Here is a 20157-nt window from a genome sequence, read left to right on the forward strand (position 1 = left end):
CGCAAAAAGAACTCAGGAAAAAGGGCTTTTGTTTTTATTGTGTCATAGGAATGAATGATGTTTTCAGGGGCCCTTGAAGATTGTGAAACCCTAAGATTAACATTCCGTGACAGCATAAGACCTCTCTTTAAAGACTGCGTTATTTCAAAAATATTGTCTTACTTATTTAAGAAAAAAGGAATAAGATTTTATGGTGGCAAGATTTAACTGTTAACAGTTCACGAAAACCCATGACTTCTCTAAATGGAGCACGCAAAAGATATACTTAGCTACCTCACAGCAAAACCAATCTATCACCCTAGAACATGGCAGGGAAACTTGTTCAGTTGCTTGACTTCCTTTTTTTCCTATTTCTAAAGGCCACACCAAACGTCTGGATGAGGCAACATAACATCTGGGGTGGCTGACAGGTGGGCTAATTTTTAAGCCCTAGAACCATAACTTGTTTTCTTGATGAATCTTGTAGAGATGGGCAGAAGAGCTCTTTTTAAAATCAGATATGTACGTGTGTGAAGGCATGTGTATATGTGTATGTATGACACGTGTGTATATGCGTGTGGAAATATATGTAGATATATATTTTAACACTCATGCAGTTTTGAAACGTAGGCACTTTCTACAACACTCACCTGTCCGCAATACTTGCAGATTTGATTTTGTCTATGACAATGACCTGTTTGTTACAGCACATCGAGGTAGTCAGGGCAACCCCAAGGCTGGCACCAGGAGTTTTGGCAACTTCAACTAGCAGTGGCCCGGACGCTGTTGCCACAGAATCTATGGAAGAACAAATATCAGAAAACAAAACAAAACAAAACAAAACAGAAACCCAATAAGCAAACACAGACACATGAGAAATGTGGAGAGTGTTCAGTCTGATGTTGGTCTGGTAATGTTAGCACTGAAACTTACATTCCCTCCAGGTAACATGACCCCTGCCAGTGGTAACTTCTTAGGGCATGTTTTAGGACACGTTTTAGGCATGTTCTATTCAGCTTGCGTATCTAGTAATATGTGCACAGATTTATCTCTTCGATTAAAATTTAAGCTTCACATCACTGGGGATAATGTTTTGTGTATCTTTATGCCCTCTTTATCACTTGGCACAGTGCCTGGCAAAACTTCAAACATCTCAGCATCTACTGTGGATGGATGGATGGATGGATGGGAGAGAAGGATGAAGAGATGATGTCTCTAAATAGCCGAATACTGGGGATGCATACCCTAAGTTGAATTTGTAAATCCTTTGGATCTTTCTTTATTCCAGACCTGATCTAAGGTCACCTCACCCTCAGGAGTGACTTTGCACCGCACATGCTTTACTTTTGGCTTGGAACACTCTTTATTCCTTTAACTCCTACTTGGGGACTCCGTGTAAACATCAATTCTTCTGAGAAGCCTCTCCTGACTCATGATTTGGGAGATCACTTTCTCACGTGCTCCTATAGCCTGCTAGATGCCTTCAGTTGTGGCACACGCCTCACTGTTTCATAGTGGCCAGTGTGGATTACATGCTTCTGTCCTTTGCCAGACTGCAAGCTTGCTGGGAAGGCAGAGATGACATCTTATTGATCGCAACATCCTCAGTGCCTGGCATAATGACTGGCACATAGGAGGTGTGCAATAAATAGTTGTCAGGCCTTGTTACCCCTGTTTTAGTTGTCCTTCCTTCACTAGGGGAGACGATTCTGCTCGCTTCTCAACTCTGATAGTCAAAGTTCTGTGGCTAAGGCAAACGCACATAATCTGGTGCCTCAAGCTTCACCCCCTGAGGTCTGCTGTCCTCCCCTTCCGTGAGCATGCTCCCTAGCAAGGTTGACCCTCATGTGAGCTCTGGTCCAGCAGGGCCTTTTCTCCCATTATCTTTATAGAACTCCAGAAGGACTTAATTAATTAATTAGGTATAGTTTGGCATATTACATTAGTTTCAGGTGAACAATGTAAGGATTTGATATTCGTATACACAGTGAAATGATCACCCCAAGAATAGAAGGAATAATTTTAGAAGGACTAATTTCCAAAATCACTTCCCACAGACTCGGCTGGATTTTAATAGATAGCTTTGGGAGGTGACGATCACAGATATTCTTCCACTTTTTTTTCCATGTCGAATAAATTTCCTTGGCTTAACAAATGAAAGTAATAAATTTTCTCTGTTACTTACAACTTAATCTCTTACGAATGACAGAAGCTGAGAGTTGTTCCTTGGTATCCCATACTCCCTTCTTTCTTCAGTAATAAGCTTTCCAAGTTTTAGCTGAGCAAATGTCCTGCCCAGCTAAGGACATTTCCTGGCCTCCTTTGCTGGGAGGTGCAGCCATGTGACCTCGTACTAGCCAATGGGAAGTGAGCCCTTCTGAATGTGCTCTTCAAAATGATGGTTGTGCTTTCCTCTATCTCATTTCCTCCTTGTTGCTGTTGCGGTGTGGGCCCAGAACTGGTGACCCATCTTCAACCATGTAGACAAGAGCAGGAAGCCACACAGAGGAAGCTTAGGTTTCTGAAACCCTATATCCAAAGATTGGAGATCTCCCGATAAATAACCTTCTATCATATTGAAGCTAATATTTTAAGTTTGGGTCTTTGTTAAAAGCTAAATCTGGATCCTGATAGGGCTTTTCACTGGAGTCTATCCCTCCAATGTACCTTTCTTGAATTCTAAGGGGCAGCTATTTATAACTAGGTATTTGCAGGTGTAAATTTTTAACAAAACCATAATCAACCATTATCTAGTACACGCTATGTATGCATTTTTCTTAAAACATTACATCACGATTAAGGATCAGAGTTTTTAAAGAGATTATCAGCCTATGTTGTGGAACATGTTACCAAGAAACAGAAAAATATTAGCAAACTTGCAGGGAATTGATTACTCACAAAAAGCTTTTAACTTTTTGTTCTTTAAGGATCTAATTAGTCTTTCAGAACATTTTGAGAGGAAGGGAAAGGTGCTATATCAGGTTGTAGTGTCTTAGAAGAATGGAACAATTAGGAGAAATTGTTGGTAGGAAAGGAGGCAAACCGAAATTCACAAGCGAAGTGCTACACATTAAATGCATATGAGTAGCTGACAAAAAAGGTTTAAGGAGGTAATGGGAGACCTTTGCTCCCGTCATCCTTTTAGCTTAGTAAGTGCCTGTCAGTGTCCTGCTGTCACTGAATAATGGATCTTTCCATTTGGAGAGGGGTTTTGGTATTAGACTGATGAGAATGGAGTGAGTCTAGAACAAGTATCAGGTTCCCTTAGACTCTGAAGTAGATGATGTGCACACAATTAAAGTGATTTATGGGGGGTGGAGGAAAGAAGCACAGAAAAAGGGAACCAGATCTTCTGCCGCCATTAATTTAGAAGAGAAGAGAGATCAGACCCACAGCTGCTCTGGTGCCCCTCTGTGAATGGGAACTAGAATAACAGGTTCTCTCTAAGTAGTACTTTCTCCAGTAAGGCTTCAAAGGAACAAGTGCAGCATTTCCTTTTGGGAGAGCCTAATGTGCAACTAATGAGTTTCTTTTAAACTTTACAAAGCTTCAGAATTCTGAGAAGAGACATTTAAAGTCATGGTTAAGGGAAGAAACAGTGTACTTCTAAGCTGGGCTCAGGGCTGGAGGCTCGGAGGGTGATGCCTGGCTATGCTACCAACTTACCATGTGGCTCAAGCCACCGTCTCCCTTTGACCTCATTTTCTTCTTTTGAAAAATTAGAGGACTTCGATAAAAAGCTCTCTAACCCTGATAATCTGTGACTCTACAGAGAGATAGCAATGTCAGGTAAGGAAGAGCCTCGTGGGAATCAGAAAACTAGAGAAGGCCAATAAACTTTATAAAGATATGCAATAGCTAAATTTAAATTCCAATATCCTACTAATGAGTAGAAGAGGTGAGCTGCTGGATATAAAGTGACTGTATACAGCTGGTGTTTACCAAGGTGATATGCAAGACATCAGACTGTTAAATATTTTGATAACAACAGTAACATCCTTTAAAGACTGAGTTTGAGGGATGGTCTCCCACCCTTGTACTCTCATTATATAATATAAAGATTTCACATTAAGGGGTTTCCAGGGCACAAGTTTAAGTTTCTAGCAGGACTGTGTCACAATGAGGTCCTAACTTACCCAGAGAAAATAAAGATGGCACAGGAAGGAAGGTGCTTATCTCATGTAAAGACGATCCGGAATTGTTGACAACAGTTTATTGAATATGAGCTCAGCCTTCTATTCTTTCTCCTTAGGAGCCCAGTTTCACTTGACCACCATCACTCTTAAATCTATGTGTCCAGCACATACCCTTCCTCTGAGCTTCTACTGCCACCCCCGCCACCTCGAACAATTCTTGGATGTTTCATGAGCACAACAAACACAATGCATGTAAAACTGATAGCGAGCTCACCACACTCCATTGGTTCCCATCCATGTTTCCTTCTCCCAGTGAATGACGCCTGTTATATTCCATCATGCAAGCCAGAAACCTAGGAGTCATCTCAACTCCATCGTCTCCCGCATCCTCCCAAATGCCTCTTGTTCCTAAGTAGCTCTCAACTTCACCATTTCTTTCCATCTCCACAATCACTCTTTCAGTCCAAGTTACCATCATCTGATATCCCTTTATCCTCGAATGGCCTCCACCTTCCAGTGATTTTAAAAAAAAAAAAAACACATAGATCTCATCATGTGAACACCATGCATAAATCCTTTCAATGACTGTTCTCGTGGGGTAAAACATTTTAACATGGTCTACAAGGACCTACACCTGGCTCCTGCTCACTTCAACAGCTTTATTTCCATCATTCTGCTCTTGTTCTCTCTGCTCTACCCCCTACTTCTCCTTCAATTCTTTAAAAATGCCTTGCGCCTTCCTGCCTCTGGTCCCTTATATATATGGTTCTGTCTACCTGGAATGTTCCAAACCGCCCCCCCCACCCCCCGCCCAGTTTCTCCTTCACCTACTTCACCACTGCCTTGCTAAATGTAACTTCCTCAGGGATTCCTGCCCCGATCTGAAAACCATGTCAACTTGCCTGTGAAATGTGTTTATAGAACCCTGCTCTTTTCCTTTGCAGGACTTCTAATAAATGTAATTCCACAATTAGTTGTTTAATTAGCTGTTTATCCAATTGTTCTTTATTTTTTAAAGTTTATTTATTTATTTTGAGAGAGAGAGAGAGAGAGAGAGAGCAGAGGTGGGCCAGAGAGAGAGAGGGAGAGAGAGAGAATCCCAAGCAGGTTCCATGCTGTCAGCACAGAGTCCAATGCGGGGTTCAATCTCACAAACCATGAGATCATGACCTGAGCTGAAATCAAGAGTCAGACGCTCAACCCACTGAGCCACCCAGGCACCCCTAATAGTTCTTCAATTAAAAGTGTAAGCTCCGTGCAGCTCTTCATGACTGTGAATGCCCTCCTCATGACTGTGACTCCACAGTCTACAATATCTATGTACACAGTAGGTGCTCAGTGATATTGGCGGAACGAGAGAAAGCATACACACCTATCATTTTGTTCAAGGTGTTATGCGAACTATATTGATGATACAGAAATTTAAATCATATTTTTTTGTTTGAAGTAGTTCTTAGTGTAGCTGGGATCATGTTCACCCTATGCTTAAATCCTTTCAATGGCTCTTCTTGTAACAGGCTGCATATGCATGACATAGGTAATGTTGACGATGAGGAAGATTTTTCTCTTGTCTAAATTCTAAGCCTGCTATAATGAATTCCATCTAATGTCTCACAATATCAGACTGAGAAGTGTTTGAGTTTATCTAAGAATGAAAGAATTAGGGAACAATGCATTGGCAGAAAGGGAACCCACCTTCTTTCAGATGGGACTTGAGCTCATTGATCATTCCAGCTCCGTAAGTGGGTATTATAGCGACTGAAAACGGTCAAGTAAAGAAACCACCTCCAGGATTATGAGCTCTTAAAACAGACTGTTATCATTTAGGGATTGACACAAAGGTCTTGCGCCTTAAAACCATGAAGAGATGTGAATGCTTTGGGTGTCTTTGAGAAGAATTCTCTGGCCCTAGGAAAATCTGCCAGACCAGCTTCTCTGCAGAGGACTCTGAGCGTATCATGTTGACCTATAGCTAAACAGAACCACAGAGTAGAATATGCTTGTTTGAGTCAGGGTCCTTGCAAGAAACAGATGACACACTCAAATCAGGATAATTTGATGAAAGTTTAATAAAAGAAATATTTAGAAAGCTGTGGGCAACTTAGAGGGAAACCACCAGGATGATGTAATACTGTGGGGCCAGAACCAAAGAGCATTTTGCTACACTGTCCTGAAGAAGCAAAGGCTAGAACTCTTAGTGAAATGCGGATTCAGAAAGGTCTGTGTGGAAAGGGCTACCTGACAGGAGCTGGGACCTTGAGTCAAAGGACATAGCCATCCCCAGTGAATCCATAGGGAGGAAGCTCGGGAATAACACCCTCCATCACTGTTTTCCCTCCCTCTCATCTTCTGCCATGATTCCCTATTAGCTAAACCCAACTGGAGCCAGGGGACATGAGAGCCCATTATGTGGGCCATATAGGTCACAGCACACAGTGGCACGGAGAGGGGTGGCGAGTGGCTCTAGAGGTAAAAAGGAGGATATCCTTGTTTGTATATATCTCCATGCAACTTCTTTCCACAAAGTCTAGAGGCTGCTTGCTTTAAATGAAATATGTGATATAAAGAAAGAATCAGGAAGAAGAAAAAGAGCCTACAAGTGCCTTGCCCACAGGGGTTAATAGAAATGGTCTGAATGAATTGCAAAAATGACTCTGAACTATAGGTAAATTCAAGGAAACAGAAAGTAGATTGGTAGTTGCCAGGGTGTGGAGGCAGAGGGGAATAGGAAGTGACTGCTTAAGTTTTGCAACTACACAGAGCTGATGGTCTACACTTTATTTTTTTTAAGTTTATTTATTTTGAGAGATAGAGCGTGAGTGGGGGAGGGGCACAGGGAGAGAGAGAGAGAGAGAGGGAGAAGAGACAGAATAACAAGCAGGCTTCTTGCTGTCAGTGCAGTGTCCGATGTGGTGCTGGAACCCACAAACCGTGAGATCATGACCTGAGCTGAAATCAAAAGCTGGACACTTAACTGACTGAGCCACCTAGCGACTTTTGCTTCAGTGAAAAAAAAAAATATTACTCTGAGATTCCTGGAAATTCGGACAATAAAGGAAACATGGTCAATTATGCAGTTATCACCATTGGAAAGGGGGAAGTCTTCTAGTCCTTGCAGTGGAAATAAAGGTTCTCCTAGCGGGAAGCTTTAAAAGATCTCTCTCCCATGGGGTTTTATAATCTATATCTATATACAGATCTATCTATCTATCTATCTACCTATCTATCTATCTATCTATCTATCTAGATATAGATCTATCTATCTGTCTGTCTATCGTGCTGATATAATGGGAGTATCCTCAATACCTTTTAAAAATGTTTATTTATTTTGAGAGACAGAGAGAGAGTGTGAGCGGGCTTGGGGAAGAGGCCGCCATGGGGATCAATCCCATGAACATGAGATCATGACATGAGCTGAAATCAAGGGTTAGGTGCTTAACTGAACCACCTAGGTGACCCTCAACACATTTTTATAATAGGACACAGAGGTAGTTTCCAATGGCTGTTCCTTCATCAACGTTGAGGAATAAAATTAAAAAGCAAATCAATGATAGTGTCTCCATAATGGAATAAGCTAATGTGGTAGTCAACTTGATCTAAAGGCAGATCCTAGCTTAGACAGACGGGATGTCTCTCTGGGGATCTTTCCTAGATATCAGTCTTCTCCCTCACTTGGGTTTCCAACAGAAGTTGGCTATTAGATGATTCAAGATGGTTCTCTGCAAGAAGACCTTAGTATGTTGGCATTTTATATAAGTGACTGAGACCAGATCCATTTGCTTTGGACATCGGATAAATCAGTTACAGGATTAATGTACTACCAGGAGATGAGAAGCCTAACCAGATTCTTGCCAGGTTAGAAGATCACCTACCTCACTTCCCACAGAACTGAGCTTTCTAAATCTGCAGGGTAAGTCACCATTCTTGCAACAAAATGAACTTTAAAAATACATTTATTGAGTGCTAACTATATGCCAGGAACATCAGAAGGTACTGGGGACTCAAAGATGATAGTGTACTGTCCCTTCCTTCTAGTAACCCCTAGGGATCCCTTGCCAAGAAGATGGGGGTATAGGATAGGAAAACTAGTGGATTCCACAATGGAAAATGATTCTGCTGAACCTCAAGACGTTTCTAGTTTGTTTTTTTTTTAACCGCAGGCCGTATAATGCTGGCAATTTTCCCCTCTAATGAAATCTTTAATATGGTAGAGTCAATGTCCTATAAAAAATAATGAGCTGTCAAACAGGATGTGATTTCCAGGTTTCTAGGAAAATTACTCAAGTTTGTCATTTGATCTACAGGTGACCAAAGTTCCCTGTCCATAAGGACTGTCTGTCTGCGTTTTAGGTAACATAGAATTTGATCTGAATGTTTCTCTGCTGCCTTTATTTTAATGGGCTCTAAGAAAACAACAAAACTATTTTAGCAAGTAAGCTCTCCAGCATTACCCATGTGGCAGTTACTTTCCGCATCACAGAAGGGGATCTACAAATGCTAACGTTTAATTGATCATTAGCCTTTTCTGGCAATTGCTTTCCATAATAAATGTTTCCCCACAACAACATCAAGAAGCTCATACTGCCTTGTGGTATTAAGCCTATTTCCCTAGTTGCCACCTCATTCCATTTACAGAGGGCCTTATGAAAAGTAGAAGTCCAAAAGCCCTGGCTTTATTCCAAGATGTCTAATAAGATGCATAGCAAAAGTAAAAGCAAGCAGACAGGGTGGATGAATGAGGCACCCTTATTTAAGAAAGTGCGAGAGGGAAAAATGGAGTGTGTCAAAATGAGAAAAATAAACAGAAGAAAAATCAGGAAGAAGTAATCAAGAGCCCATCCCCTGACAGCAGATTAGTCTGTCCTGCCTAAGTGAAGCATGGTTGAGAAAAATGGATCATGTAGATATAAATTATTCATGGCTAAAGACGTCTCAGTCATTAAGATATTTACACTATGGCTGAAGCCCTTGCACGCTGTGTTGATTTATGGCCTACATAATTACATAAGATACGCTGATGACTGTTTGCATGGGAAACACTCCGGATTTTTTATTTTGTTAATCAGTTTTCCCACTCTGAGCTCTGCATTTCAATCAGAGCACAAGACTTGATTAGAACCTCCCCGGGTGGCAGAAAGACTACACGGTATTATTAGCTCTGCCTGCCTTACATTCTTCAGATAAAAAGTACCTTTGGGGTGCTTTTCAATGTACCCATTAGTTAAAAGTATTTTTATTAGTGATAGCCTATTCAAATCATGCTACTAATAATTTCAATCTCTTTCAGATGAGCTAAACTCTAATAATTTTTTTTTTTTAACTTTCAACAAAAATTGCCAATTTATTTTTGCTTCTTAAAATACACTGCTTGGGAAATATTCCCAGTACAACAAAGCGTACCTTCCATGTTCAAATGAACTGTATCTTAAGCCCTGTTTTTCTTAGGGAGTTAAAGGAGACAATTTGCATAGTTACTGCCTTGTAAGAAGAGTCCAAAGTCAGTGAAACTCAGTAGTATGTCCCATGTCCCTTAGGTTTGTCTAAAGCATGGTTGATGACTGACTTTCGTTCTCTACAGCAGCTCACCCTGGTAATTTTACTAACTTTGGAATATCTTGGCCCCCTCCCCGTATTTTACATGACTGCTACTGTTATTTTTTCTACCTTGCTTATTGGGTTATAGCGTTTTTTAGACTTTTTATTGAAGTATAATAAACATATAGAGACATGCATAAATCATGAGTTAGCAGCTTCATATATTTTCATAAACTGGACACATCTGTGTATCCATAGCCAGACCCAGAAATAGAACGGTACCAGCATTAAAGAATGCTCCCGCTTTCATATTCCTTTAAATCACGCCCTTGTCCCACAGGTCACCACTATCTTGGCTTCTACCAGCATAGGTTGGCATTGCTTATTTTTGGACTTTTAAGAAAATACACCCATGTTTTACTCTTCTGATTCTGGCTTTTCTGCTCGATAATACGTTAGATTCACGCACATTTTGGGGAGTAACTTTAGGTCATTCATTCTCCTTGCTATATACTATTCCATTGGGTGAATATGCCATAATTGATCCATGCTACTATTTAGGTATTTTCCAGTTTTTGGCTATTACAAATATTGCTGCCATGAGCATTCTAGTATGTCGTTTGGTGAACACAGGAATGCATGTCTGTGGGAGTCATAACTAGGACTGACCTGTTGGGCTGTGGGGTGTGTTCAACCAGAGGAGTTGTATACATTTATCTTGTCGCCTGCAGGGAATGAGAGTTCCAGTGGTTCCACATGCTTGTCACCTCTTGCTGTGGTCAGTCTCTTCCACTTACGCCATTCAGGTAGGTGTGCAGTGGTATTACGCTGGGGTTTCCCTTCGCATTCACCTGATGACTAAGGTGTTGAGCAATCTTTCCCGGGTAATGGGCCACTTGGATAGCTGTTTTTCATAAAGTGTCTGCCCAAGTCTTGCCTCCCAACTTTCCATTACGTTGTCTGGCTTATTGATTTGTGGGAATTTAAAAATAACATACGCTGATAGGAGTCCTGTATTGGATATATGGTTTGCAAATACGATTTTCACCTCTCTGGTTTACCATTTCAGACTCTTAATGGTGTCTTTTAATGAAGAGAAGTTCTTATTCTTTTTTTCTTCTATGGTACTTTATTGTTCTCTTTAAGAAATCTTTGCTTACTGGGGCGCCTGGGTGGCTCAGTCGGTTAAGTGCCCGACTTTGGCTCAGGTCATGATCTCACAGTTCGTGGGTTTGAGCCCAGAGTCGGGCTCTGTGCTGACAGCTCAGAGCCTGGAGCCTGCTTCAGATGCTGTGTCCCCCTTTCTCTCTGCCCCTCCCCCGCTCCTGTTCTGTCTCTCAAAAATGAATAAATGTTAAAACTGAAAAAAAAAAATCTCTGCTTACAGGCTTTATTATTTAATTTTCACATTTAGATAGATAATCCATCTGCATTGATTTCTATGCATGGCGCGGGGCAGGGTCATGATGTATATTTTTCCACGTGGATATAAGTGACCCATCATCATTACTGGACAAAAAAACATTCTTTCCTCACTGCATTGCAACGTCACCTGTATCATAAAAGAGAGGACTATATATGTATAGGTCTGTTTCTGGACACTGTTTTCTGTCGCATTGGTCAATTTGTTCTGATGCCAGTACCATACTGTCTTAACCACTTTAGCTTTTTAACAGATCTTGACATATGGTAATACAAGTTCTCTGAGTCTGCTGTACTTCTTCCAGGCTGCCTTGGCTTTTCTTGGCCTTTTGTAGAGTGATGTTTCACCGTGGAGCTAGTTCAGGGGAAACCAGAACCCGGTAACTAAACAAATGAAGGAGTTTAGGCCCCTGGCTAAGGGAATAACAATACATAAAATAATCATGTTAGGATTTACATGGCTGGGCTCAGTATTAAATTTTATAGACTGACAGATAGTACTTACAGATACTTAAGCATGTTTTGTAGGATACTAATAAAAGTCTTCCAACTTTAATTACTCTGGCTCCATTCTTGTCCCATATAGATAAGTAATAAAGAGTTATTAAACTTTTAAAAGAGAGGATGAGAAAAGTCAGGTCCCAAAATTTCTTAAAGGAATTTATGAGTTCAGACATAGTGACTTGGGGCACACATTGTAGACAATGCCATGTCTCTTTACTGCACAAGCTCCAGAAGCTTCCATTCCCACAGTCAGTACTAATGTGATGACTTTTTAAAAAAGGGCATAATTCTGTCTACTAGGAGCAAGCTTTCAGGAAACTCAAAAAATTTATGTCCTATTTGCTTTAAAAAGTGTGAACAGCCAAATGAATCAGGGCTTTAAGTGACCAATGTCAATGGGAAAGTAGAAATATTTGCCACAAAGTGAAAAACCCTTTGCCCTGACTGTTACAAAGATTTGGCATTTATACATGGCTATTGTGTAATCATCATATTCCTTATCATCATTTTCCAGAAACTCTGATTCCTCCTCAGTCTAAAAATAGTCACTGTCAGGTTTTCTGAGCTGGATAAGTGATCCAAAAAAAAGAAAAAAAAAAAAAAAAAAGGATGAATTTCCATCAGATTCTGCTGAGGCAGAGAAACTACTTAAGTAGGAATAAGTGTCTGCCAGCCTGAGAGAGAATTCCTACTACTCAGGATTCTTAACCTCCAAAGACTAAGAGGAACACTCAGTCAAGAAGGGTGAATGGCTCAACAGCAAGATACAGACAGACTCTCTCTGGCATCCTGTGCTAGATTTGGTTTTATACATACAGTTTAAAAAAAAGTATCCTTTTCACCAGGAACCAGATCTGAAATAAGACAAGTGAATCCCAACCACACAGACATCCTAAAAGCCGATTTACTTGCAAATTGCCAAAAATATACTTAGAGATATTTAAAGCGTCTATATTTCTGGCTGACCTTGGGTTTTTACAGGAGGTAAAGACAGTATTTAAAGAAAGCCATACCGGGCAAATGTACAGATCTAAAGATATGGCTAGAAAAAAGAAGGAAAAACAACTTGACCACCATGCGTTAAAACCACAATGCCTATGTTTTCACTCACATATGGAACTTGATAAACTTAACAGAAGACCATGGGGGAAGGGAAGGGGAAAAAATAGAACAGAAAGGGAGGCAAACCCATAAGAGACCCTTAAATACAGAGAGCAAACTGAGGGTTGATGGGGGAGGGGGGAGGGGAAAATGGGTGATGGGCATTGAGGAGGGCGCTTGTTGGGATGAGCACTGGGTGTTGTATGTAAGGAATGTATCATGGGAATCTACGCCTGAAACCAAGAGCACACTGTATACACTGCATGTTAGCTAATTTGACAATAAATTATATTTTAAAAAAAGGTAAAAATAGAACTACCATATGAAAACAAAAACAAAAACAAAAACAAAAAACCACAATGCCTTATCAATGAAGAAGCAAAGGAAGTTGACCAGGGCATCAACAATGCAAAGGCACTAAGAGGCCTCCCAGCTTGGGCCAATGGTGACCATTAGATAGGAATGATAAGCACAGAGTCTAGTGTTTTGAATCTGGTAAGTCCCCAGTAAATACTTATTTATTAATGATAAATAAACAAAAATCCTAATTAGAAAAGTTTGAGATAGCTGGAAAAGACAGAAAATAAGTTGGATGTCAGATCTAAAAAAGTTTAGGCAGGGTGGAATGATGGATGAATATTATTTAGTAGGGTTATTATATTATTATTTAATAATGATTATGATTTAATAGGGTAAATGATGATATGCCTTCCATTTTTACTGTGAGTTGTAGTTTACAAAGTGCTTTCATATATATCATCATGTTCTTTTTGTCACGACAACCCTCTGGGATGGGATGGACATTTTCAATGTTCTCCAGGTAATCCCATTGTGCGTTGAAGGTGAAGGACTCTTGGTTTCGGCTGTGGAGTTGGTTGGCAGGAAGGTGTTTGTTATCAGAGGTGTTCAAATAGAGCTTGGTAGGGAAGGTCCTGAAGGGATTCCGGCATTGGAGAGTACTCTAAGCAGATGATGCTGAGATTTAACCGTGGTGTCTTAATTTAGAGAATATCATCTCCAGAGAGCCTTATATCCCTTCAGAAGTATGTTTTGAACGTCATCTTTTCACTTACACAGTTAGATGGCTCCTCTGGAGGCATCTGTTTCTTGACCAGAGAGGGCATTCGAAAGTGACAAATAGCCTTCTACGTCACTCTAAGATACACTACTCTTAAGAGAAAGTGGGGGTATCTGTCTGGCTCAGAGGAGTGTGTGACTTTTGATCTCAGGGTAATGAGTTCAAGCCCCGTGTCGGACGTAGAGATTACTTAAAATAAATAAATCTTACAAAATAAAGAAGAAATTGGAACCACTCCTGAAATACATCAAAAGATGAAAGTAGAAAACTTCCCTAAACCCGTACACACAGCAGAAAGAAGAGCCAAGTAATTCTGTGGGGAACTTGAGAATCTATGGAGTCCAAGTACATTTTGCACATGATTATAGAATTAAAGAAGGCGAGAGCCTTTGCCAAAGGGCAAGAGCTAGCAAACTGTTCCATTTTAAATCCTTCATTATGGAACCCTGACTTAGATGATGGCGCTATAATATCACTCATGATCTCTTCACTAGGTTAAGAAGTGGACACAGACCCTACTTTGGGACTATACTTGTGTTCCTTTTCCTGAACTATCTATTTCTTTCTTGTATTTGGAAACCAGCTAGATCCTAACACTTCTGTTTCTTATGGAAATGTGAGCTGTAGATGCAGTGCTCAGGAATCTGGGAAGATGTCTCTGGGCACACACGAGATATTAAGAGACCAAAGAAAAAACAGGTAAAAGGGTTCCTGGATTCCGATGCCTCACTCCCTTAGTCTGAGTAGCTTTACCATAATTCATATCAATAAAAATGCCTGAAGGATTAAACACTAGTAGATAATTAATTCACTGTCTCACTTTCTTCCTGTTGTTCAGAACTCTCTTAGGTGCTTGATGTTAAATATTTGATGTTCTGGGATTTTCTCGATTTTTTTTCTCAGTAATGCACCCAGGCCTAAAATAATTATATTTCAAATCATAAGATTTCACTTTTATTTTTAAACATTCTCTGTAAGACATTTAGTTTTGAAAGAATATGAACTGAGTCTTACATTTCAATTTCAGAATTTTAGGTTTGGAATATACAAAGACATATTTCATTATTTTTTCTGTTGCTTTCAAAGCTTTCATCCATACTTAAAATATATGTTTCTTTTTTTTTTAATATTTACTGTTGCAGACATTGGCTATAACGACTGTCAATCTTCTGTGGGCACATAATCAGATCTGTGAAGTCAATCGGGTTTAATCCCAGGTTTACCACAATATTATCTGTGTGATCTTGGGCAGTTAATGTAGTGATGTCTCTTGAAGACAATTCATTTATGAAAAATAAGGATAACAGTGTATGTCACAGGATTGCTATGATAATTAGGATTGATAAAACAGGTAAAGTACTTTGCATATTGCTTGGCAGAAATGAACCACGCAAATTGTTACTTCTCTCCTTCTCTACTTCCTGGGATAAACCCAGGACATGCTGATTTCATCTGTGCTGCTTAATTAACTTCCTAGCTGATGTGAAGGATTATTTTCTTTACCTAGCCACAGAAAGATAAAAACTCTTAAGTCAAAAAATTAAGTTATTATGTATGTGCCCCCAGAACTGTGAGTGTTTGCCTACTGCAAGATGCAGTGACGTTGCCATTAAGACAAAGTTTTAACAGAAAGAGAAACGAGGGGCAGGATGGAAGAGGTGGATGGTATTCTAGTATATCATTAATTAGGTAGATTTCCTTTCTATTTATTTATTTATTAAAAATTTTTTAACGTTTATTTTTGAGAAGAGAGAGACAGAGCATGAGCGGGGGAGGAGAGAGAAAGAGGGAGACACAGAATCTGAAACAGGCTCCAGGCTCCGAGCTGTCAGCACGGAGCCAGAGGTGGGGCTTGGACTCACGGACCTTGAGATCATGACCCGAGCGGAAGTCGGACACTTAACTGACTGAGCCACCCAGGCGCCCCTTCCTTTTTTAAAAAAAAATTTAACATTTATTTGTTTTTGAGACACAGAAAGAATGCGAGTAGGGGAGGGGCAGAGAGAGAGGGAGACACAGAATCTGAAACAGCCTCCCCGCTCCGCACTGATAGGCTGATAGCAATGAGCCCGATGTGGGGCTCGAACCCACGAATCGTGACATCATGGCCTGAGCTGAAGTCAGATGCTTAACTGACTGAGCCACCCAGACACCCCTCATTAGTTAGATTTCCATGTACCTTTCCACTTACTTAGCTTTAAGTGCTGTAAATGATTTCAATATTACTCTGCCTGCAATTTCAGATGATCTACCCCGCTATGAATTTAGTTTTATAATCTATAACTAATGAATCCTTATCTTGGACAATGCACTCAAGAAACACTTACACATGGAGCCTCTGAACTGTACAATTATGAAAATTAAGTTAATTTTCATTTTTTCCACAGATGGGATATTTAATAAATCTGCCAAATAGCATCTTCAGCTCGACTGACCACACTAAAACCTACCTTATGCCCCCAAATGCCCTTCTGAGTGGAAGAATTCTGCTAGTAAGGCTGCCAAACTTCTACTTCAATTCTGTTTGTATAGGAAGGCTCCAGTGAAGCAGATTCTGCACGGTAAATGTACCACTCAGCACAAAACTATCTTTCTTCTAAGTTTATTTTTATTTATTTGGGGGGGGGGGATGTGGAGGAGGGGCAGAGAGAGAGGGAGACAGAATCCCAAGCGGGCTCTGAGCTGCCAACGTAGAGCCTGACGCGGGGCTCGAACTCACTCAGGAACCATGAGCTCATGGGTGAGCCAAAACCAAGAGTGGGATGCTTAACCAACTGAGCCACCTAGGTGCCCCTCTGCAAAATTATCTTTTAAAGAACTCAGCAGAGGCATTCAAGTTATAGAAGTCATCTCTGAGAAGTAAGAGGTCCCAGAGTAGTCCAAAGCATGTCTTTAGCGTGAGACATCGCAGATAGTCTGTAGCAAAATTTCAAAGAGGTGCTATGAAGCAGGCAACCAACATTATGAATGGAAGTGCATAGGGCAAAAAGCCAGTGAGATTTTACATGTGTGCTGCTAAAATACTGCTTGAATATTTCACCCAGTTCTTGTGAATTAATGACAACCATTCCTCCCTCCCTTTGGGGGGGGAGAGAGAGTATGTGTGTAGCTTAGTAGTTTTTTTTTTTTTTTTAACCTTTTGATAGCCACAAACTTAAATATGCCTGGATGAAAGTCTCTAATGAACCCAACATGTCAGGTCTCAAAATCTAGCTTGTTCAAGTATATGATGTTTATCTGGAATCACACTTAGGAGTGTCTAAGAATTTTCTCTTTTACCAGTAACCATAATGTTGGTGAAAGGTATGGAATACACCAGAGGTTGGACAACGAGTATGGATGATACAATAGACTTATATTCCCAACTAATAGCAACCGTTATAATTAAGGAGAGACCGAGGATCCTCAAATGACCTCAAATGCAGAATACCAAGTTTTCAACCAGCTAAGACACCATAGCAGGTCAACTCTCAGAAGCTATGGCATTAGGAACTTTGATCATGAAGACTCATCTTTGCTATTCTGTTCAAACAAGGGTCTTCTGAAATTGGAGGGCTGGTCACAGGGTGATAACTGGTCACTTTGTACTCTGATCCCAGTACTTCTCAATCTTCAAAGAACTGGAGAGAAATAATTTGTTGTTTGTACACCAGTACCTCTAATTCGAGGAGGGTCTGGTATAGTCCCTAACAGAGTACTGTTAGATTCTGGCACTATGGTGTTCTGGAATCATTGAAAATAGCTAATGAAAATTTGGGCAAGAAATCAACTGTGGGCATGGGCTATGAGTCACCCCAAATCCTGCCAAGTGGCTCTCCGGGATTTAGGCACCCTGATGCTTTTGTCTGTTACCTGGAGGAAATGCTTCTTTAAGGGAAGGGAAGGAAAGGGAGGATGGTGGTGAGGGAAGGGGAGGGCAGGGAGGTGGAGGGGAGGGGGAAAATGAGGGGGACAAAAGCGAAGGGGAGGAGATGAGAGGGAAGAGAAGAACGAATAAGAATATCAGAATAGGAATATGAATTGGTTACTTAGGACTTTATTGCATCCTTTCCTACTACCTTTGGAGTTCTTCAGAAATGAGTAAACATTTATTCTCAATTTAGTGAAATACAGTAGAGGTACTGTCCTTAAGCTGTTTGCATTTCAGTCATCCAACAAATATTTAATGTGTACTTTTTTTGTGCTTCACACATACATTGGTAAAAAATATATACTGTTCCTGTCCCAGCCCTGTTGGTGCTTACAGCATTGTGGAGACAGCAGGTTGGCTCAGCAACAAATGAGCATTATCGTGGTGATAATTATCATGAACCCTTCGGTCAGGATTCCCTGGGTAAGTAAAATGGGGAGACCTAATTTAAACAAGGTGTCAGGAAAGTTCTCTCTGAAGAAGTGACACTGAGGCTGAGACATTAAAGGACATGTACCAAATAGCTGGGTAAAGAATGGGTTTGTTCATGTGCAAGGGATGGAGAATCACTTCTGAAGCAGTGGGAACAGAACTTGCAAAGTCTCTGAGGATGGGAGACTGGTATGGGGGAGGGGCAAAAAAAAAAGCCCAGGGTTTCAAAGAGAAGAGAGCTTCTGGGAGACCATGGAAAGTGGAGATGGGGGGAAGGCTCTGGAACAGAGCATGCAGGGATTCATAGGCACAGCACAGAACTGAACTTGATTGGAATTTAGTGGGGCAACATTGAGGAAGGATGATGCGATGCCATGGGTTCCTCTCTGGGGCTTCTGTGGGAGCACAGATTTGAATGGGAATGGGGGGTGAAGAGAAGACGGGCAAGCTGGGAGGTGACTGGGAGAGAGAGGGCTGCATCTGTGAGTGAGAGGCAAGGACAGGTGCATGGAAGGCTAACGTGGACTGAGCCGGTGACCGCAGGAAGTGGCAGCTTAGTGTAAGCAGGGTGAGGGAAGATGAAGGATCTGGTTTGAGAGGAGCTCTGGTTGAGAGGAGCTCTGGTTTGAGAACTGCTCAGAGGGAGGCATCACCACCTGAGATGGGGAAGATGGGAGAACAGACCAAGGGGAAGGTTCAAGTTCAGTTCTCAACATTTAGCTTTAGGAAGTATCCTATAAATGTTGCATTAAGACTGCTCCGGTGGTTAAATTGCTGGAAGCAAAGGTTCTGGAATCAGACATAACAGTTTGAATTCTGGCTCTGTTATATCCTACCCAGGCAAGTTGTTTTCTTTTCTCTGTTTCCTGAAATGGGAATATGCACACACCTACCTCTGAGGGTAAGATCACAGGGAGATAATGTTTATAAAATGCCTTTGCACAGAATAGGCACTTTGTAAATGGCAGTTACTACTACTATAGTTTGCTAATAGCAACATATTATGTTAGCAAAAAGGCTGAATTTTCACTTTGACATTTATAAACTGTGTCATCAAGGCAAATAACGTACCTTAGATTTCTAATTTTTAGAACAGTCGAAATCCTCCCTTTCCTACCTCATTAGGTATATAAAAACAATAATGATAACTCCAACATCATTGATTTAGCCTTGAGCCCAGAGTTGCCACTGATAGATGGAACAGAGTTGCCACTGGTGAGGAACCTGGAATGAAGGATCTTTTTTTCTACCACAGGGAAGAGAAGATTAGGAATATTCAGTGGGTGGCTCCAGGAACTCTGTAAAAAATGGCACCGTGAAGAGAGCAGTGATTTGGGGGAAGACCTTATTTAAGGTCTGTCTCACATGTGTTCCCTGAGAAGGAACAGAAAGTTGCCCAAGATATGCAAATATGAACTACAAAGTTCTTACCGAATATTCTAGAAATGTAACCTCCAACAGTAAACATTACCTGTGTGATGGTCATGAAGCGTATGTTTTGATTTGTTCCCTTAAGGGGCAAATGCATTCACAAGCTTAATGTGAACTGACCTGTTGCTGTAGAAATCATGTAGATCCTTGTACTATGGATCAGAAAGTGTCAGCCTCCCAGGGCCCACATAATTCTTTCAGGCTCTCTCAAAACACATGAGGAAGTGTGGTCTATAGAGGTAATGTACGGATAAGGTAGGATAGTGATTGTGAAGTGTCCCGTAGACTAAAAGTGTTCTAAATACATGAGAAGTTATTTTGAATATTATTAAATTTAGGGTAAAGACAGGCTTATTTTGAATGAATCCTTGCTTATTTGTTCATTCATTTGCCCAGTCAACCAAGAGATAGTATCTTCCATGTATAGGGCACAGCAGAGGATACATATGGGCATGAAATAGTGCCTGTCCTCGGGGAGTTTCTAATCTCATAGAGGAGCATGGTCACACACAGAGAAAACCACACTACTATACTTGGGGGTAAAGACTATAAAGAGGTGTCTAAAAAAGCCACCACAGGAGTTAAGACGACAGAGGGATTGCTACCAGTTGGATTTGCTAGGTCTAGCT

The 20157-nt window shown here is 40.8% G+C and overlaps 1 protein-coding gene across 10 annotated transcripts in view; it reads right to left on the reverse strand.

Annotated features, from left to right (window-relative positions):
• Positions 1-20157, reverse strand: part of GRIP1 (glutamate receptor interacting protein 1) — a 691569-nt gene that overhangs the window by 99276 nt on the left and 572136 nt on the right. For all 10 annotated transcript variants that reach the window (XM_078449707.2, XM_081796205.1, XM_081796204.1 and 7 more), the window contains one exon: positions 630-777. In XM_078449707.2, the coding sequence (XP_078305833.1) occupies positions 630-777 (148 nt within the window). The remainder of the gene's footprint in view (positions 1-629; positions 778-20157) is intronic.

The sequence above is a fragment of the Panthera onca genome, chromosome B4 (assembly GCF_046562875.1).
Source record: "Panthera onca isolate mPanOnc1 chromosome B4, mPanOnc1 haplotype 2, whole genome shotgun sequence".
Classification (NCBI taxonomy): domain Eukaryota; kingdom Metazoa; phylum Chordata; class Mammalia; order Carnivora; family Felidae; genus Panthera; species Panthera onca.